At 35.4% G+C, this 13,829-nt stretch overlaps 1 protein-coding gene across 4 annotated transcripts in view; it reads right to left on the bottom strand.

Annotated features, from left to right (window-relative positions):
* The window catches only part of LOC123525359 (ras-related protein Rab-3), a 65,496-nt gene that overhangs the window by 9,806 nt on the left and 41,861 nt on the right, over positions 1–13,829 (bottom strand). For all 4 annotated transcript variants that reach the window (XM_045304336.2, XM_045304334.2, XM_045304335.2 and 1 more), the window contains exons 3-4: positions 10,015–10,133; positions 4,447–4,571 (exon numbers count right to left, since the gene is read on the bottom strand). In XM_045304336.2, coding sequence (XP_045160271.1) covers positions 4,447–4,571; positions 10,015–10,133 — 244 coding nt within the window. The remainder of the gene's footprint in view (positions 1–4,446; positions 4,572–10,014; positions 10,134–13,829) is intronic.

Raw genomic sequence — 13,829 nt, 5'->3', positions numbered from 1 at the left:
GTATCAGTTGTACAAACTGAGAATTTAATCAAAATATGTCTGAAAAAAACAAAAAACTATTGCAGATTCTGTATGAAAATCAGCCATTTCAGCATTATTTTAATTTGATATTACAGGAAGAGATGGCAACTTTGTTGTTTCCTCCTGATGTGGTTTGCAGGAACAGGTATAAAATACAATCTCTGTTTCCTTATTCACTTTTGCTGAGTTTCAGTCACATGGACACAATGAAATCATATATAAGACAACATTTCCAGCTTTGAAAGGTGGAAGAAGTCTCCAAGACTTAGAGCTCTTCCAGTGGCATTACTTCAGGCATGGGCTGGCACCTAGGTAGAACCATACACCTTTTTTTTGGCAACCCAAAAATGTATTGCATAAATAGCCGTGATAGTAATGGTAAGTATCAGCATACAAATTTTGTATTTTCTGGATGTGGGTTCAATACCCAACAAAGTGGCTAGATAAGGTAAAGTTTATCATGCTGACTCCCCTAGTCAAAGACAAGTCTATAAAGTGAACTTCCAAGAGAAAAAATCAAACTATACATCATCAACCTTGGATGGTCTCATGTTTATATTTACAAAAGATTAGAACTTTTCTCGCACATATTCGCTTTTGTGTTGTAAACTTAAAAAGATTATAATGCCTTTGTATTTTATGGGGCTGCCATATTTTTTTTTTTTGTGAGCATGAAATACATTTATTTCTTTTAAAATCCTGCTTTCAATAACTGTTTCCTCATATAATTGTCCAAGGTTTGAATATGAGTTAACATAGAAAGTATCACTTGATCCATTGTTCTGATTACCTCCCTTTACTGTTCTAAGGGTATGACTTCATGTGTAATATTGAAAAGTAGTGCTTTTTTAACCATCTAATTGTGCATTATATCTATTTGGACAACTGCTTTATCTGTTTTTAATATAATAGTTAACACCTTACGGAACTTTAAAAATGAAAGTAAGGTACTTATTTTGTGAACAAGGTTTTATACTGCGACAATGCAAGGGTCACTGATAGTAAGTTGACATGCATTTCACCACATGATATTCAACTCCCATTTTTCATTTTTTCTGAAGCAAATATATAGATGTCTTGAGACAAACAGTTATCATGACAGTGAAAATTTCATAAGAAAAAATATATGGTATAGAAATGACTGAATTTTATATGAAACACAGTTTCTTGTAATGGTATAAAAACACCAGAATGTCATGTAACAGTACAGTAATATATAAGTCATAAAAAAAAAAAGTATATTGGCCAGCCAATCGGAACATAAACGTTATTTCCTGGACAAATCAGACAAGGCAAATCTAATAAAGGTATTCTCAACAAACCTTGAAAGTACAATACCTACAGTCTTCTAAAACCTACTTGCCCGTATACCCATGGCAAAATAAAGACTGGAATAAAAGTCTGTCAAGGATAGAATCAATCTGTTAATGAAACAGTTTCTGGGAGCAATTCTTTCACAGTTGCAGGATTATTTTCAGAAACTAATAAAACAGTTACTATTGATTAGAAGTATTATTGCCATATTTGAAGAGATAAATTATGTGTAAACATCTGTGTAACTGGCAACACTCATCACTTCAAAATGAAGAGATATTGATTTCCTTTCTAAATAAATTGATAATAGCAGTGCAGTTCCTTTATACAGCCTGGCTGAGAGGATATGTCTGTCAGTAATGGCTTTCTCAGTACAGATTCAGTTAAATGTATGTAATGGAAAAAGCTACATAAAAGCCATTCAGTATGTCTATGGCCTTGTATATATATAGAACTTTTCTCAACAAATCTTTCCTACAATACTATACTGTTAAGGAGAAAAAATTCTTGTCTACCAAACTAGGTCATAACAGCTGCTGCAGTCACATCAGCATAATACATTTTTGGGTTCTTCTTTCCTGCCATGTATTATTTTTGTGTTTATAGTCTAGAGGTAACATGCTTGACTGTCAATCCAGAGGTCCAGGGTTCAAATCATGGTCCAGGCACTGGAAATTTCTAAGATGCTCTTGAGTGTCTCCCACCTAATTAAAGCTTGGTGCTTTTATATATTATGTTGTTCTCAACTGTGTTCAGTGCTGGATAACAAAATTTGTTCTGAAAACCAGGCAGTCATTAAAGTTTCAATTTATAGTACTCCATATAAATCTACCTTGAAAAAAGGTGCTTGTGATGAGTTTACTACTCTTTCATGGATTGTGTCTGTTGAAAGAAATTATACATGTCTGAATGAAAATGTTGAGAAAACCAATCTTTAAAAGCATTCACATTCCCGTTTTTACAGACTGACAGCGGAAACAAGTAACATAAAGAACAAATGACAAAGCCTCAAGCCGAAGAACTTTAAATTCACTTAATTTTGTTTTAATGATGCTACCAAACTAACTTCTCCTGTAAATCTGCATATAGAAGCCATCTTGTATGATCAATTGCAATTTCAGTGTCAGCAATTTTCCCTCTGGTTATATTTGTGACATTTATCTGCAGCTTAATTATCCCTTAATGCGTTCTGTAAATGTCTTCCTAAATACAGCTTTATGCTACTTGCAAATTACTATGATATAGACCAGCAAACCCTCCCGGGAATGTCTTCTGATTGATTTCAAACTGAACGCTAACTTGGCTCCAAAACTATAATTGATTTCCTCTGTGTTTTTTTCTTAATGATTAGTATGTTAGAGTGAATCTGCTGGGGATAGAAAAAATATGCTTGTATTCATTCTGATGGACATATCGTGCTAAACTGTTCATTCATTTCTATACAAATAACACCTACTTGATGTTCTCTTTAAGACTTATGGTAAATTATTTCTATACGCATTCACCCTAGCCTTTATTATATACCTTGCATGTAACATAAAATGATGTGATCATAATGATTTGCCTTAAAAAATAAATGTGATGCCTGCAAAAACATCTTTTACTGTCTCAATCAATAAAAGTCAGTTTACCAGATGTACAAAATGGCTCCAGTATTCAAACATAACCTGAGTAGAATAGCTTGAAAGAGTGATCCCTTTTTTTAACAAAATATATGAAATTAAACCGGCACAGAAAATGACACCCTTCAATGTTGTGGCTAAATACAGTCCCGTGTTTATCAAAGTTAGCTCCCTCCTGACCTTGACCTTCAGTACAGCAGGACAGATATAGCAAACAACTTCTGTTGTGATAAATGCAAGCACCAAGATCAAACAAAATGGCAATATGGGTAAGATGCCACATCCAGAATTTAAGTTTATAAAAAAAACCATAACAGATAACAACAAATAAGCTATTCCGGATTTAATTTGTGTAATGTGTTTGATTATCAATGCTTATGGAAATCTGGCCCAGTTTCTATGTAAATAAGAATCATTGATTTTTCTATAAATAGCCAGATAAACAAGGTATGAAATGAAAATAAGGCAATGTCACCTGCTAATCTACAATAAATTCTATAATTCTAAAACAATATATTCACACTAAAATATGCGAAAGCTGTATTAAATCAGATGCTGAAAGTGGCGGGAGGCACAAAGAAAATATCACTTAAGGACTGAAAATTCCATTCCTAACTAATACAGCCAAAGTTTTCAAATATTATCCAGATAGAGATGAAGTTGAAATATCCACAAAGCTATAAATCTGCCAAAAGTTGAAACTGTCACACTGGATTCCCAGACTAAGGTCCTACAGTTCAATAGCTACACAACAAGAGTGCCATAGTCATAAAATTCGCCCGTCGAGAGCTGCCGAACATTTATACCGAGTTACATCAAAATCCCTCTATGCATGAAGAAGAAATGCTCCGGACAAAGCTGTCATTCTTGTATCTGACCTTTGACCTCTAAGTCTGACCTTGACCTTAGGTCTAGGAACCTGGTTCTTAGCATATGACACTCCGTCTTGGGATGGTAAACAATTGTGCCAAGTTACATCAAAATACCTCCATGCATGAAGAAGAAATGATGCGGACAGTCATTCTTGAATTTGACCTTTGACCTCTAAGTGTGACCTTGACCTTAGACCTAGGGACCTGGTTCTTGCACATGATACTATGTCTTATGGTGGTGAACATTTGTGCCAAGTTACATCACAATCCCTCCATGCATGAAGAAGAAATGTTCCGGACAGTCATTCTTTATCTGACCTTTGGCCTCTCAAGTGTGACCTTGACCTTAGACCTAGGGACCTGGTTCTTGCGCATGACATTCCGTCTCATGGTGGTGAACATTACTGCCAAGTTACATCAAAATCTTTCCACGCACGAAGAAGAAACTTGGGACAAAGTTTGTGGATGCCGCCCGCATTCCCATAATACGTCCAGTCTTTCAGACTGCGTATAACAAGGGATTAATGTACATGGCTCGGCCCTAATTAAATAAATAAAGTTCTAGAACACAATGAAACAGCTTCTAAGAAACCTGCCAGGTGAATTATATTGCATACCTAACTGATCAGCCAGTTGTTTTCCTCGCTCTGTTGAAACCACTCTTTCATCTTCTAAGTCACATTTGTTACCAACTAATACAACTTGTGCATTGTCCCAGGAATATGTCTTGATTTGTGTGCACCTGAAAACAGAACAGAGCACACTGTCACCATTGCCTTTATATGATGCAAGTTTTGAGGAAATTATTTCAGTCTTGTTTAATGCCTAGTATAATACAGTAATTCTGTAATGCTGGTTTCAGTTTTCTGATGTTTGGAAGTATTAGTAACAAAGAACAAATGCAGTTCATATTATAGATATTCTAGTCTAGACCACTGTTTTTCACAAATAAACATGTCATAAAACTCTCTGACTTGCCTTGTTTTTACATTTCAGTTACTAACTTACGACAGAATTTCTTTATTTCAAAAAGAAATGACACTGAAAACGAAGGCATGACCCTAATATACCTCTCATTCATCTTAAAACATGCATATATAAAATAAAATGAAGACTTATTCTCTACAGGCGCATGCCACTGTGACATTTTCTCATAGTGCCAAGCTATATATACTTTAGTGGGAATAATATTCTCTGTAGATTTACATTCACTAACATTCATTACTGGATGACTTGCCAGCTTCAAACAGTACTTAGTGAATATCAAGCAACATATTTAATGTACAGAATATATCACTAAATAGAGCAAATTTTTAACAGAACACAAACTATAACATTAAAGTTTGTAACGAAAAAAAATGGGAATGTACAGTTATGTTATCGATTGCCAGCCAGCTCCTACTAACATATAGAGTATTTTGTAGAGGTCAATGATATATTGATGCTATATAAGGCTCGATAGGAAATTCAGGGAACAACAGTTTTGTGATCATCTGTCAGAGCTTTGATGAAGTGTGACATAGTCACATTCTAGTTTCTAGGGAATTTGGTGTTTTTTAATAGGACGCCCAAAGTAATCCTTACTTTTTAGATCTGTATAGTTCCTGCTTCGACTTTGGGATCCCAGGTCTTAATAATATATATGCCTGTCACAGCTAATTACTTTTGACTTTTAAAATACTCTAATACTTAGACTGGTTGTCAATATTCTAAGTTTTGACTTCAAGGGCCATAAATCGAGAGCAACAAAGTCTATCCACCTGATTATCAACAGTGGCCAAGATTATAATTATGCCTATAAACATTCTGACTAAGTGAAGAGAACACTGGATTAGAACTGTTTAAGTTATCAAGTGGACACTGTAATCTTCTCTATTTTGAGTAATTAAATGGCCATAACTCAAGAGTGATTGGGAGTATCTGGCTGGTTAGCAAACTTGTCTTAAACCAGTGAATGAAGTATTGCCATGCAATACAAAGTCCCCTACTGGAAGGCACCCAATTTTCTCTACTGCAGTATAACATAATGAAATGATATCTGTCAATGATGTATAAACAATATTGTACTATATATACAATATGTGATAACAACACACTTCGATTAAAATGTGCATATATAAAAACCCAGAGTTGTTTTCATATTGAATTTTTTTGGCTGATTATAAAAATGTTATCATGTAAGTTATTTATAGTAACAACAAAGGGAAATTAATCTTAAAAAAAAAAAAAAAAAAAAAAAAAAAAAAAAATCTATATAATATAAGTCCAAAAGAAACTCTTAACCAGGTAGAGATAGGTCAAAATACACCTAAAAATTGGATGTAACATGCATGCTGTACCACAGAAAAGTGGTCTCGATTTTTCTCTACCGCCAGTAATAAAAAAGTTACAATAAAATCTATTTATATTAACAACAAAGGGACGTAATTCTAAAAACAAGGTCGCCTCATGGTGGTGAACATTTGGTCCAAGTTACATCAAAATCCCTCCATGCATGAAGAAGAAATGTTCCTTACAAAGTCATTCTTGAATTTGACCTTTGACCTCTAAATATGACCTTGACCTTAGACCTAGGGACCTGGTTCTTGCGCATGACATGTTGTCTCATCCTGGGGAATATTTGTGCCAACTGATATCTAAATCCTGCTTTGCATGACAAAGTTATAGACCGGACAGGAAAAAAATCCTCTTGACCTTTGATCTCAAAGTGTGACCTTGACCTTTAAGCTAGGGTACTGGGTGTTGCGCATGACACGTCATCTCACCATGGGAAACATTTATGCCAAGTAATATTGTAATCCCTTGATGGATGACAGAGTTCTGGATCGGACAGGGAAAACACCTTATTGACCTTTGACCTCCAATTGTGACCTTGACCTTTGAGCTAAGGGTCTGCACTTTGCGCATGACATGTTGTCTCATCATGGGGAACATTTGTGCCAAGTAATATCAAAATCCCTTCATGGATGGCAGAGTTATGGACGGGACAGGAAAAAAACTCTGTTGACCTTTGACCCCCAATTGTGACCTTGACCTTTGAGCTAGGGGTCCGGGATTTGCGCATGACACGTCGTCTCATCATGGGGAACACTTGTGCTAAGTGATATTAAAATCCCTTAATGAATGTCAGAGTTATGGACCGGACACGAAACAGACCCTGTTCATGCTATGTTAACATTTGACTGCTAAGTGTGACCTTGACCTTTGAACTAGGGGTCTGAAAGTTGTGCATGACACATCGTCTTATTATGAGGTACATTTGTGCCAAGTAATATTAAAATCCCTTCATAGATGGGAGAGTTATGGACCGGACAGGAAAAAAGCCTTGTTGACCTTTGACCTCCAATTGTGACCTTGACCTTTAAGCTAGGGGTCCAGGTTTTGCGCATGACACGTCGTCTCCTCATGGGGAACATTTGTGCCAAGTAATATTAAAATCTCTTCATGGATGGGAGAGTTATTGACCGGACAGGAAAAAAGCCTTGTTGACCTTTGACCTCCAATTGTGACCTTGACCTTTGAGCTAGGGGTCCGGGATTTGCGCATGACACATCCTCTCAACATGGGGAACATTTGTGCCTAGTAATATTAAAATCCCTTCATGGATGACAGAGTTATGGACCGGACACGAAATTGCGGATGGCGGACGGACAGACGGACGGACGGAATGAAGGAAAAGTGCATTCCTATAGTCCCCGAAACTGGTTTTCAATCAGTAGGGGACTAATAATATGCACATGAATATTGTGGCCAATAATAGTGAATAATTGATAAGAATTACTGAAGTAATGAAGCAGACACTGACAATTTTCAATTTTGCAAAAATAATCTAGAAATTCAAGGGCCATAAATCAAAAAGTTCTTTGACAATCAGGTTTATCAAACTTGGCAGAGATATTATGCCCATAAACATTGTAACCCAGTTTAGTGAACATTGGATCAGAACTGCTCAAGTTCGACAGCAGATCTCAATTGACACTGTCAATTTTCACAATTTTTAGTCATCCTTGGGCCATAAAGTCCAGTGCCTCTGGGCCCATAACTCCAGAGCCTCTCAAGACAATACCAACTAGTCCTCAAACTAGGCCAAGATATGAGCCGCACCATGAGAAAACCAACATAGCGCATTTGCGACCAGCATGGATCCAGACCAGCCTGCGCTACTGCGCAGTCTGTTCAGGATCCATGCTATTCGCTTTCAAAGCCTACTGCAATAAGAGGAACCATTGGCAAACAGCATCGATCCTGACCAGACTGCGCAGATGCGCAGGCTGGTCTGGATCCATGCTGGTCGCAAATGCACTGTGTTGGTTTCCTCATGGTGCGGCTCATATTATGCCCATATACATTGTGACAAAGTTTGATGAAAATTGGAGAAGAACTGCTCAAGTAAGAAAGCGGACAACTTAAGAGGACACCACCTAGCCATCGTCGGTGTTCACATAATATGTCCTGGTTCACAGCCATATAAAAATGAAATTATTTCCAGCTTTTAGGGTAACTGTTATATCATTAAAAATCTACTGGTTAAATAAACTTTTAACTTTTGTAAAGGGTAATTTTTAACATTGGAAGTAGGAACAGAAACAGATATAGTACACTATTTAGTATGTTACATTGACTTTTTTCTTCTGTATCAGCAAAATACAAATGTACTTTCAACTTTAAAACTTTCCCAACTTGGGATTTTCAGTTGAATGTATACTACACTATACTTATGTATACTGCTAAACAGATTCAAAGAAAAATAACAATAATCAAGACACAATACTGCCAATTTTTCACCAATATAACAGTTGTAACTTCTAAAGTACTTTAATACTTAACAACAGTTTAGCATAATGTATGTTTACTAACAATTGGGAATATTTGTTTGAAAGTGGGAGAAAACATACCTTTTTTTTTGCATTGGGCATTAGAAAAATAGATTGTTTGTTACTACTCTTACTGTATTAGTGTCAATTGTCCCCACCAACTATCGGCAATTTTTGGTCGCTTGCAGGTGCTAAATACCAATTTAGAAACAAAGCAATCTCCTGCTCGGCAATCATCAGTCAATGTTAAACTATCAAAGGATATTTGTGATTAATTATTCTAACAAGATCCGCAGCAATTGCTGTATAAATGTCACAGGCATGTTCTAACTTTATGCATTTTGTATAATGTCTGAAATTCAAATCATTTTACAAAATGACTAAAGTAGTTGGTCATTATGTAAATTGCCTAAAAAATGTATGGTATTTAGTATAATGCCTAGAAAAACACTAACCAATTTAAGATATTGCTTGATAATACTCCGGCAATTTGTTAAATTGTTAATTAACTGTCATTATGGTAAAGCTTATCAATAGATATTGATCTATTTTAAACATAGAAAAAAAATTCAAAAAAGAAATCATGTGGCATTGGTGTTTAGCTATAAAACCTTGATGAATAAAATCTGTAAATAGATCCTTTGGAAGCAAAGAATGCAACCAAGAAAAATAACAGCAGACTCGGTTTGACTGAGTCTATGAAATGTGCAACACCTCTCATGCCCCCTAGCACTGGCTTAAGCGGAACTCTATAACACATATGTTGAATGGACTCCATGATCTCAAAGGACCAGAAAATATAACAACACTGAATCCAAGTACGGGGAGACTTTTTACAGCTGCCACACAGCATATAAAGATTGCTGTTGTGATAGTTAATAAAATCTCGGTTTGACTGAGTCTATGAAATGTGCAACACCTCTCATGCCCCATAGCACTGGCTTAAGCAGAACTCTATTACACATATGTTGAATGGACTCCATGATCTCAAAGGACCAGAAAATGTAACAACACTAAAACCGTATATAAATTTCATTGATGGTAATAGTGTACATGTGCTATGGTTATAATATATTTGCATGGTTAGAATCAAAATAATAAATTTATATGTTCCAATAATTTTATCAGTTAATAAAATATGGGCAGTCGTTCGAATGCCAATAATTAAATCACTTATGCTACGCACACCTGATTTAATTATTGCGTATTCGAACTCCTTATTAACTGATAAAATATAGGGATATAGTTATTATTTCTTAACTACAATATTAAGACATGATCTCTCATCAAAATTTTAAGACCGATAGGTGAGATTGACAGATATTGGGTATTAATCGGTGATTTTTGTAGAACTGTATGTAGAAGACATACCAATCTTGAACAGCATTAAAAGATTCCTCGTTAGTTACATCATACATTAGTATAAAGCCCATAGCTCCTCTGTAGTATGCTGTAGTTATAGTTCTATATCGCTCCTGGCCGGCTGTGTCCTGTAAAATGTCACAAACTAAATTAACATAGAAAATATTAATTTAACATATATAGTATACATAAGGCAAATACTGTGAAATCATTAATATTCGTGGGGGACTAATTTTCATGGATTTCATGGTTGAGTCAATCCACAAAATTTAATCCCAAAGAACAAGTACAATTCCCATATTTTATTTTTTTTATGTTCAAAAGCTGAAATCCACAAATTCATATCCCCATGTAATTGTGATTTTGACCAAAACCACGAAATTTCACGCCCACGAAATAATATGATTTTACAGTACATATTTTATCCACACAAATTCCCTTAAGAAATATATAATCATATTCCAACAAAAAGATGGCATGTGCAAGCAAATATAGATTTATTCCTAACCTTTTATCTTTTTGTTTCAATGAATAAACACTTGCAAGGAATTTGAAATTTAACTATTTTAGTAACTATGACCTTGACCTTGATCAAATGGCATTACAATGACTTTTTTTATCAAAAATAAAAAAGTTAGGTGCTCAGTGGGATTTGAACTGTGATCCACCGTTCCACAGCACTAAACGTAGCTTTAGCCCAATGCACTAGACCACTGTGCCACAGGAAAATTTTCTAAGTATGCACATTAAATCAGTTATCATGACCTTGAACCTGACCCTGCCGATCCCACATGCAATCCATTGCCTTCAATGGATCAATTTGAACTTAACTTTTTGAACAGAAACAGTTTTTTTTTTCTATTTTTAATTTAAGTAAAAGTGACCTTGACTCCAGACCCCAAATTCTATCCAAACTTTGGTCTTACTATAAGGTACCTATAAGCTACCAAGGTTCATTTCAGTATCTCAGTCCAAACTAAAGTTATTGAACAGAAACCAAATTATGACACCTTCCATCCATCTGCCCAACAACATCGCAAATTAAACAAGAGCTGTCCGTAAGACAGCCAATGCTCAACTATTCAAATTATTGTCCCAGAAGAAGGAAAATGTTACCCCAAATGTTAAAATATCTATAGAGTTTCAATCCAGTATCTGCATTAGTTTTGGAGATAGTAACTTGCATGCAAAACTTTAACCAGAAGTTTTATGTCCAAAAGGGGACATAATTTGACCAAAATACATGTCAGAGTTATTGGACTTGATGCAATCAACTAGTTTTATAACCTCGAAGGCACATGTGAAGTTTCAATTCAATATCTGCATTTGTTCTGCAGATAGTAACTTGCATGCAAAACTTCAACCAGGATTTTCTAAGTCCAAAATGGGGCATAATTTGCTCAAAATACAAGTCAGAGTTATGGAACTTGACCCAGTGAGGTTGGTAATTGACCTAGAAAAAGAAAAAAAAAGTTTCAAAGCTATATGCCTTTAAATGATAGTTGTATGTACTTGCATGCAAAACTTGAACCAAGGTGTGACGCCGATGCCGACACCAGGGTGAGTAGAATAGCTAGATTATTCTTCGAATAGTCAACCTAAAATCCAGGTTTTCAAAGTTTAAAAGAATTGTTGTTTTTGGACCAGGAAATTCCGAGAAAGCACTCGTACATTTCTATTTCTTGGGATGAGTTATTGATTCCCAAACATACCATCATTTATCATACATCCATATATTGATACATCCATATATTGCTACATAACGTTTTTTTACAATATCTGACAAAGTTACTAAAAGTGAAAAGTTTCTAGGTAAACAGCAAATAAGATTCAAGTTCATTTTTATAAAAATAATAATTTTGCACAAAGGGCATTGTCTATCAGTAAAACTTAAAGTGTCATTTAAGTAAAACAAAGCCAAAAAATTTTAACTTCATTGATCTGTGATCAATGCACATTTTCCCCTGGCAGAAATAGCAATACCAATCATTAACATTCTCAGCATGCACAACAAATTCTTAAAGCTAAATCATGATAGCTTTATATGCAAGATTTGAATAAATGAGACTTTAATTGCTCATGGGAATCATACAAGTTCTTTAATGCTTTAGCAATGTGCAAGAACTTCTTGTGTTTAACAGAATGTCAAGAATTAAAGATATCATCAGACCCAAATTCATATTTGAAAATGTGAACAATTTCTTCACAGTAGCTATTATAAACTAGAGCTATCACTAAAGGTGATGAATGTACCCCATGCATGCACTGACACAGTACATTGCAATTTGACGCACACAAGATTGCATAATTATGTGGACTGTATGTATATAGACTGTATGTATACAGTATGGTAACAAAAAACAAAGTCCCATAACTATGCAGAATATTTATCTAAAAGAACGTAACATGCACCATGCACAACTAGGGTTGGTACTGATCACTTGTGTGAAGTTTCATTAAATTGTGTGCAAGGGTTTGGTAGATTAGGCACGCACAAGATTGCATATGCAGACTGTATGTACATAGTATGTTAACAAGAACAAAGTCCGATAACTCTGCAATTTTTGTCGTTGAAAGAACCTAACATGCCCCATGCACAACTACTGTTGTTACTGATCACTTGTGTGAAGTTTCATTAAATTGTGTCAAGGGGATGAGGAGAGATGGTGCGCACAAGATTGTGTCTATGTATATAGTATAGTAACCAAAAAACAAATTCCCATAACTCTGCAAATTTTTTTTCTGAAAGAACCTTACATGCCCCATGCACAACTACTGTTGTTACTGATCACTTGTGTGAAGTTTCATTAAATTGTGTCAAGGGGATGAGGAGAGATGGTGCGCACAAGATTGTGTCTATGTATATAGTATAGTAACAAAAAAACAAAGTCCCATAACTCTGCAAAATTTTTTTCTAAAAGAACCTAACATGCCCCATGCACAACTACTGTTGGTACTGATCACTTGTGTGAAGTTTCATTAAATTGTGTCAAGGGGACGAGGAGAGATGGTGCGCACAAGATTGTGTTTATGTATATAGTATAGTAACAAAAAAACAAAGTCCCATAACTCTGCAAATTTTTTTTCTAAAAGAACCTAACATGCCCCATGCACAACTACTGTTGGTACTGATCACTTGTGTGAAGTTTCATTAAATTCTGTCAAGGGGATAAGGAGAGATGGTGCGCACAAGATTGCGTCTACGGACAGACGGACAGACAGACAGACAACCTGAAACCAGTATACACCCCTTAGAACTTTTTTGTCGGGGGGGTACAATAAACATGAAATTAATGTTTTTATATAAATACAGTTAGGCTGACCTAATACATGTATACATAGCTAGCCACATCATAAATATACACTACCACACAAAAGCTATCAGCCAAGTTTGGTGTAATTCTGACAGATCTTTTCAGAGAAGAAGATACTCTATTTTTCCAAAACAGGCATATAAAACTGTTGATGCAGGACAATGTACGATGGACAACTGAAGCCAGACCATCAAGCTAAACTAACAGCTCACATTGTCAGTGAAAAGCTAGTATATTCACTGCATGGATGCAACTTTACTGACAGAACTTTCAAAGCTGAAGCACTCAAGAAAAGCCAGGGACAAAATGCCTGGAACAAATCATTGAAATGTATGGCAGAAATGTTTTTTCCCAGTCTTTTCCCAGCCTTAAGATATCAATAGACCTAATTGATGCTTTGGTACAGTGAAAAGGCAATAAAAGAGCAGGGCTGAATACAAAGCAGTATATTTCGTTTCTCTAAGACCACTATACTGTCTAAAGAACATAAAAAATCAAACATTGAAAGGA

The sequence above is a fragment of the Mercenaria mercenaria genome, chromosome 3 (genome assembly GCF_021730395.1).
Source record: "Mercenaria mercenaria strain notata chromosome 3, MADL_Memer_1, whole genome shotgun sequence".
Classification (NCBI taxonomy): domain Eukaryota; kingdom Metazoa; phylum Mollusca; class Bivalvia; order Venerida; family Veneridae; genus Mercenaria; species Mercenaria mercenaria.
The sequence above is the reverse complement of the archived record's forward strand: the minus strand, read 5'-3'. Positions and strand labels throughout refer to the sequence as shown.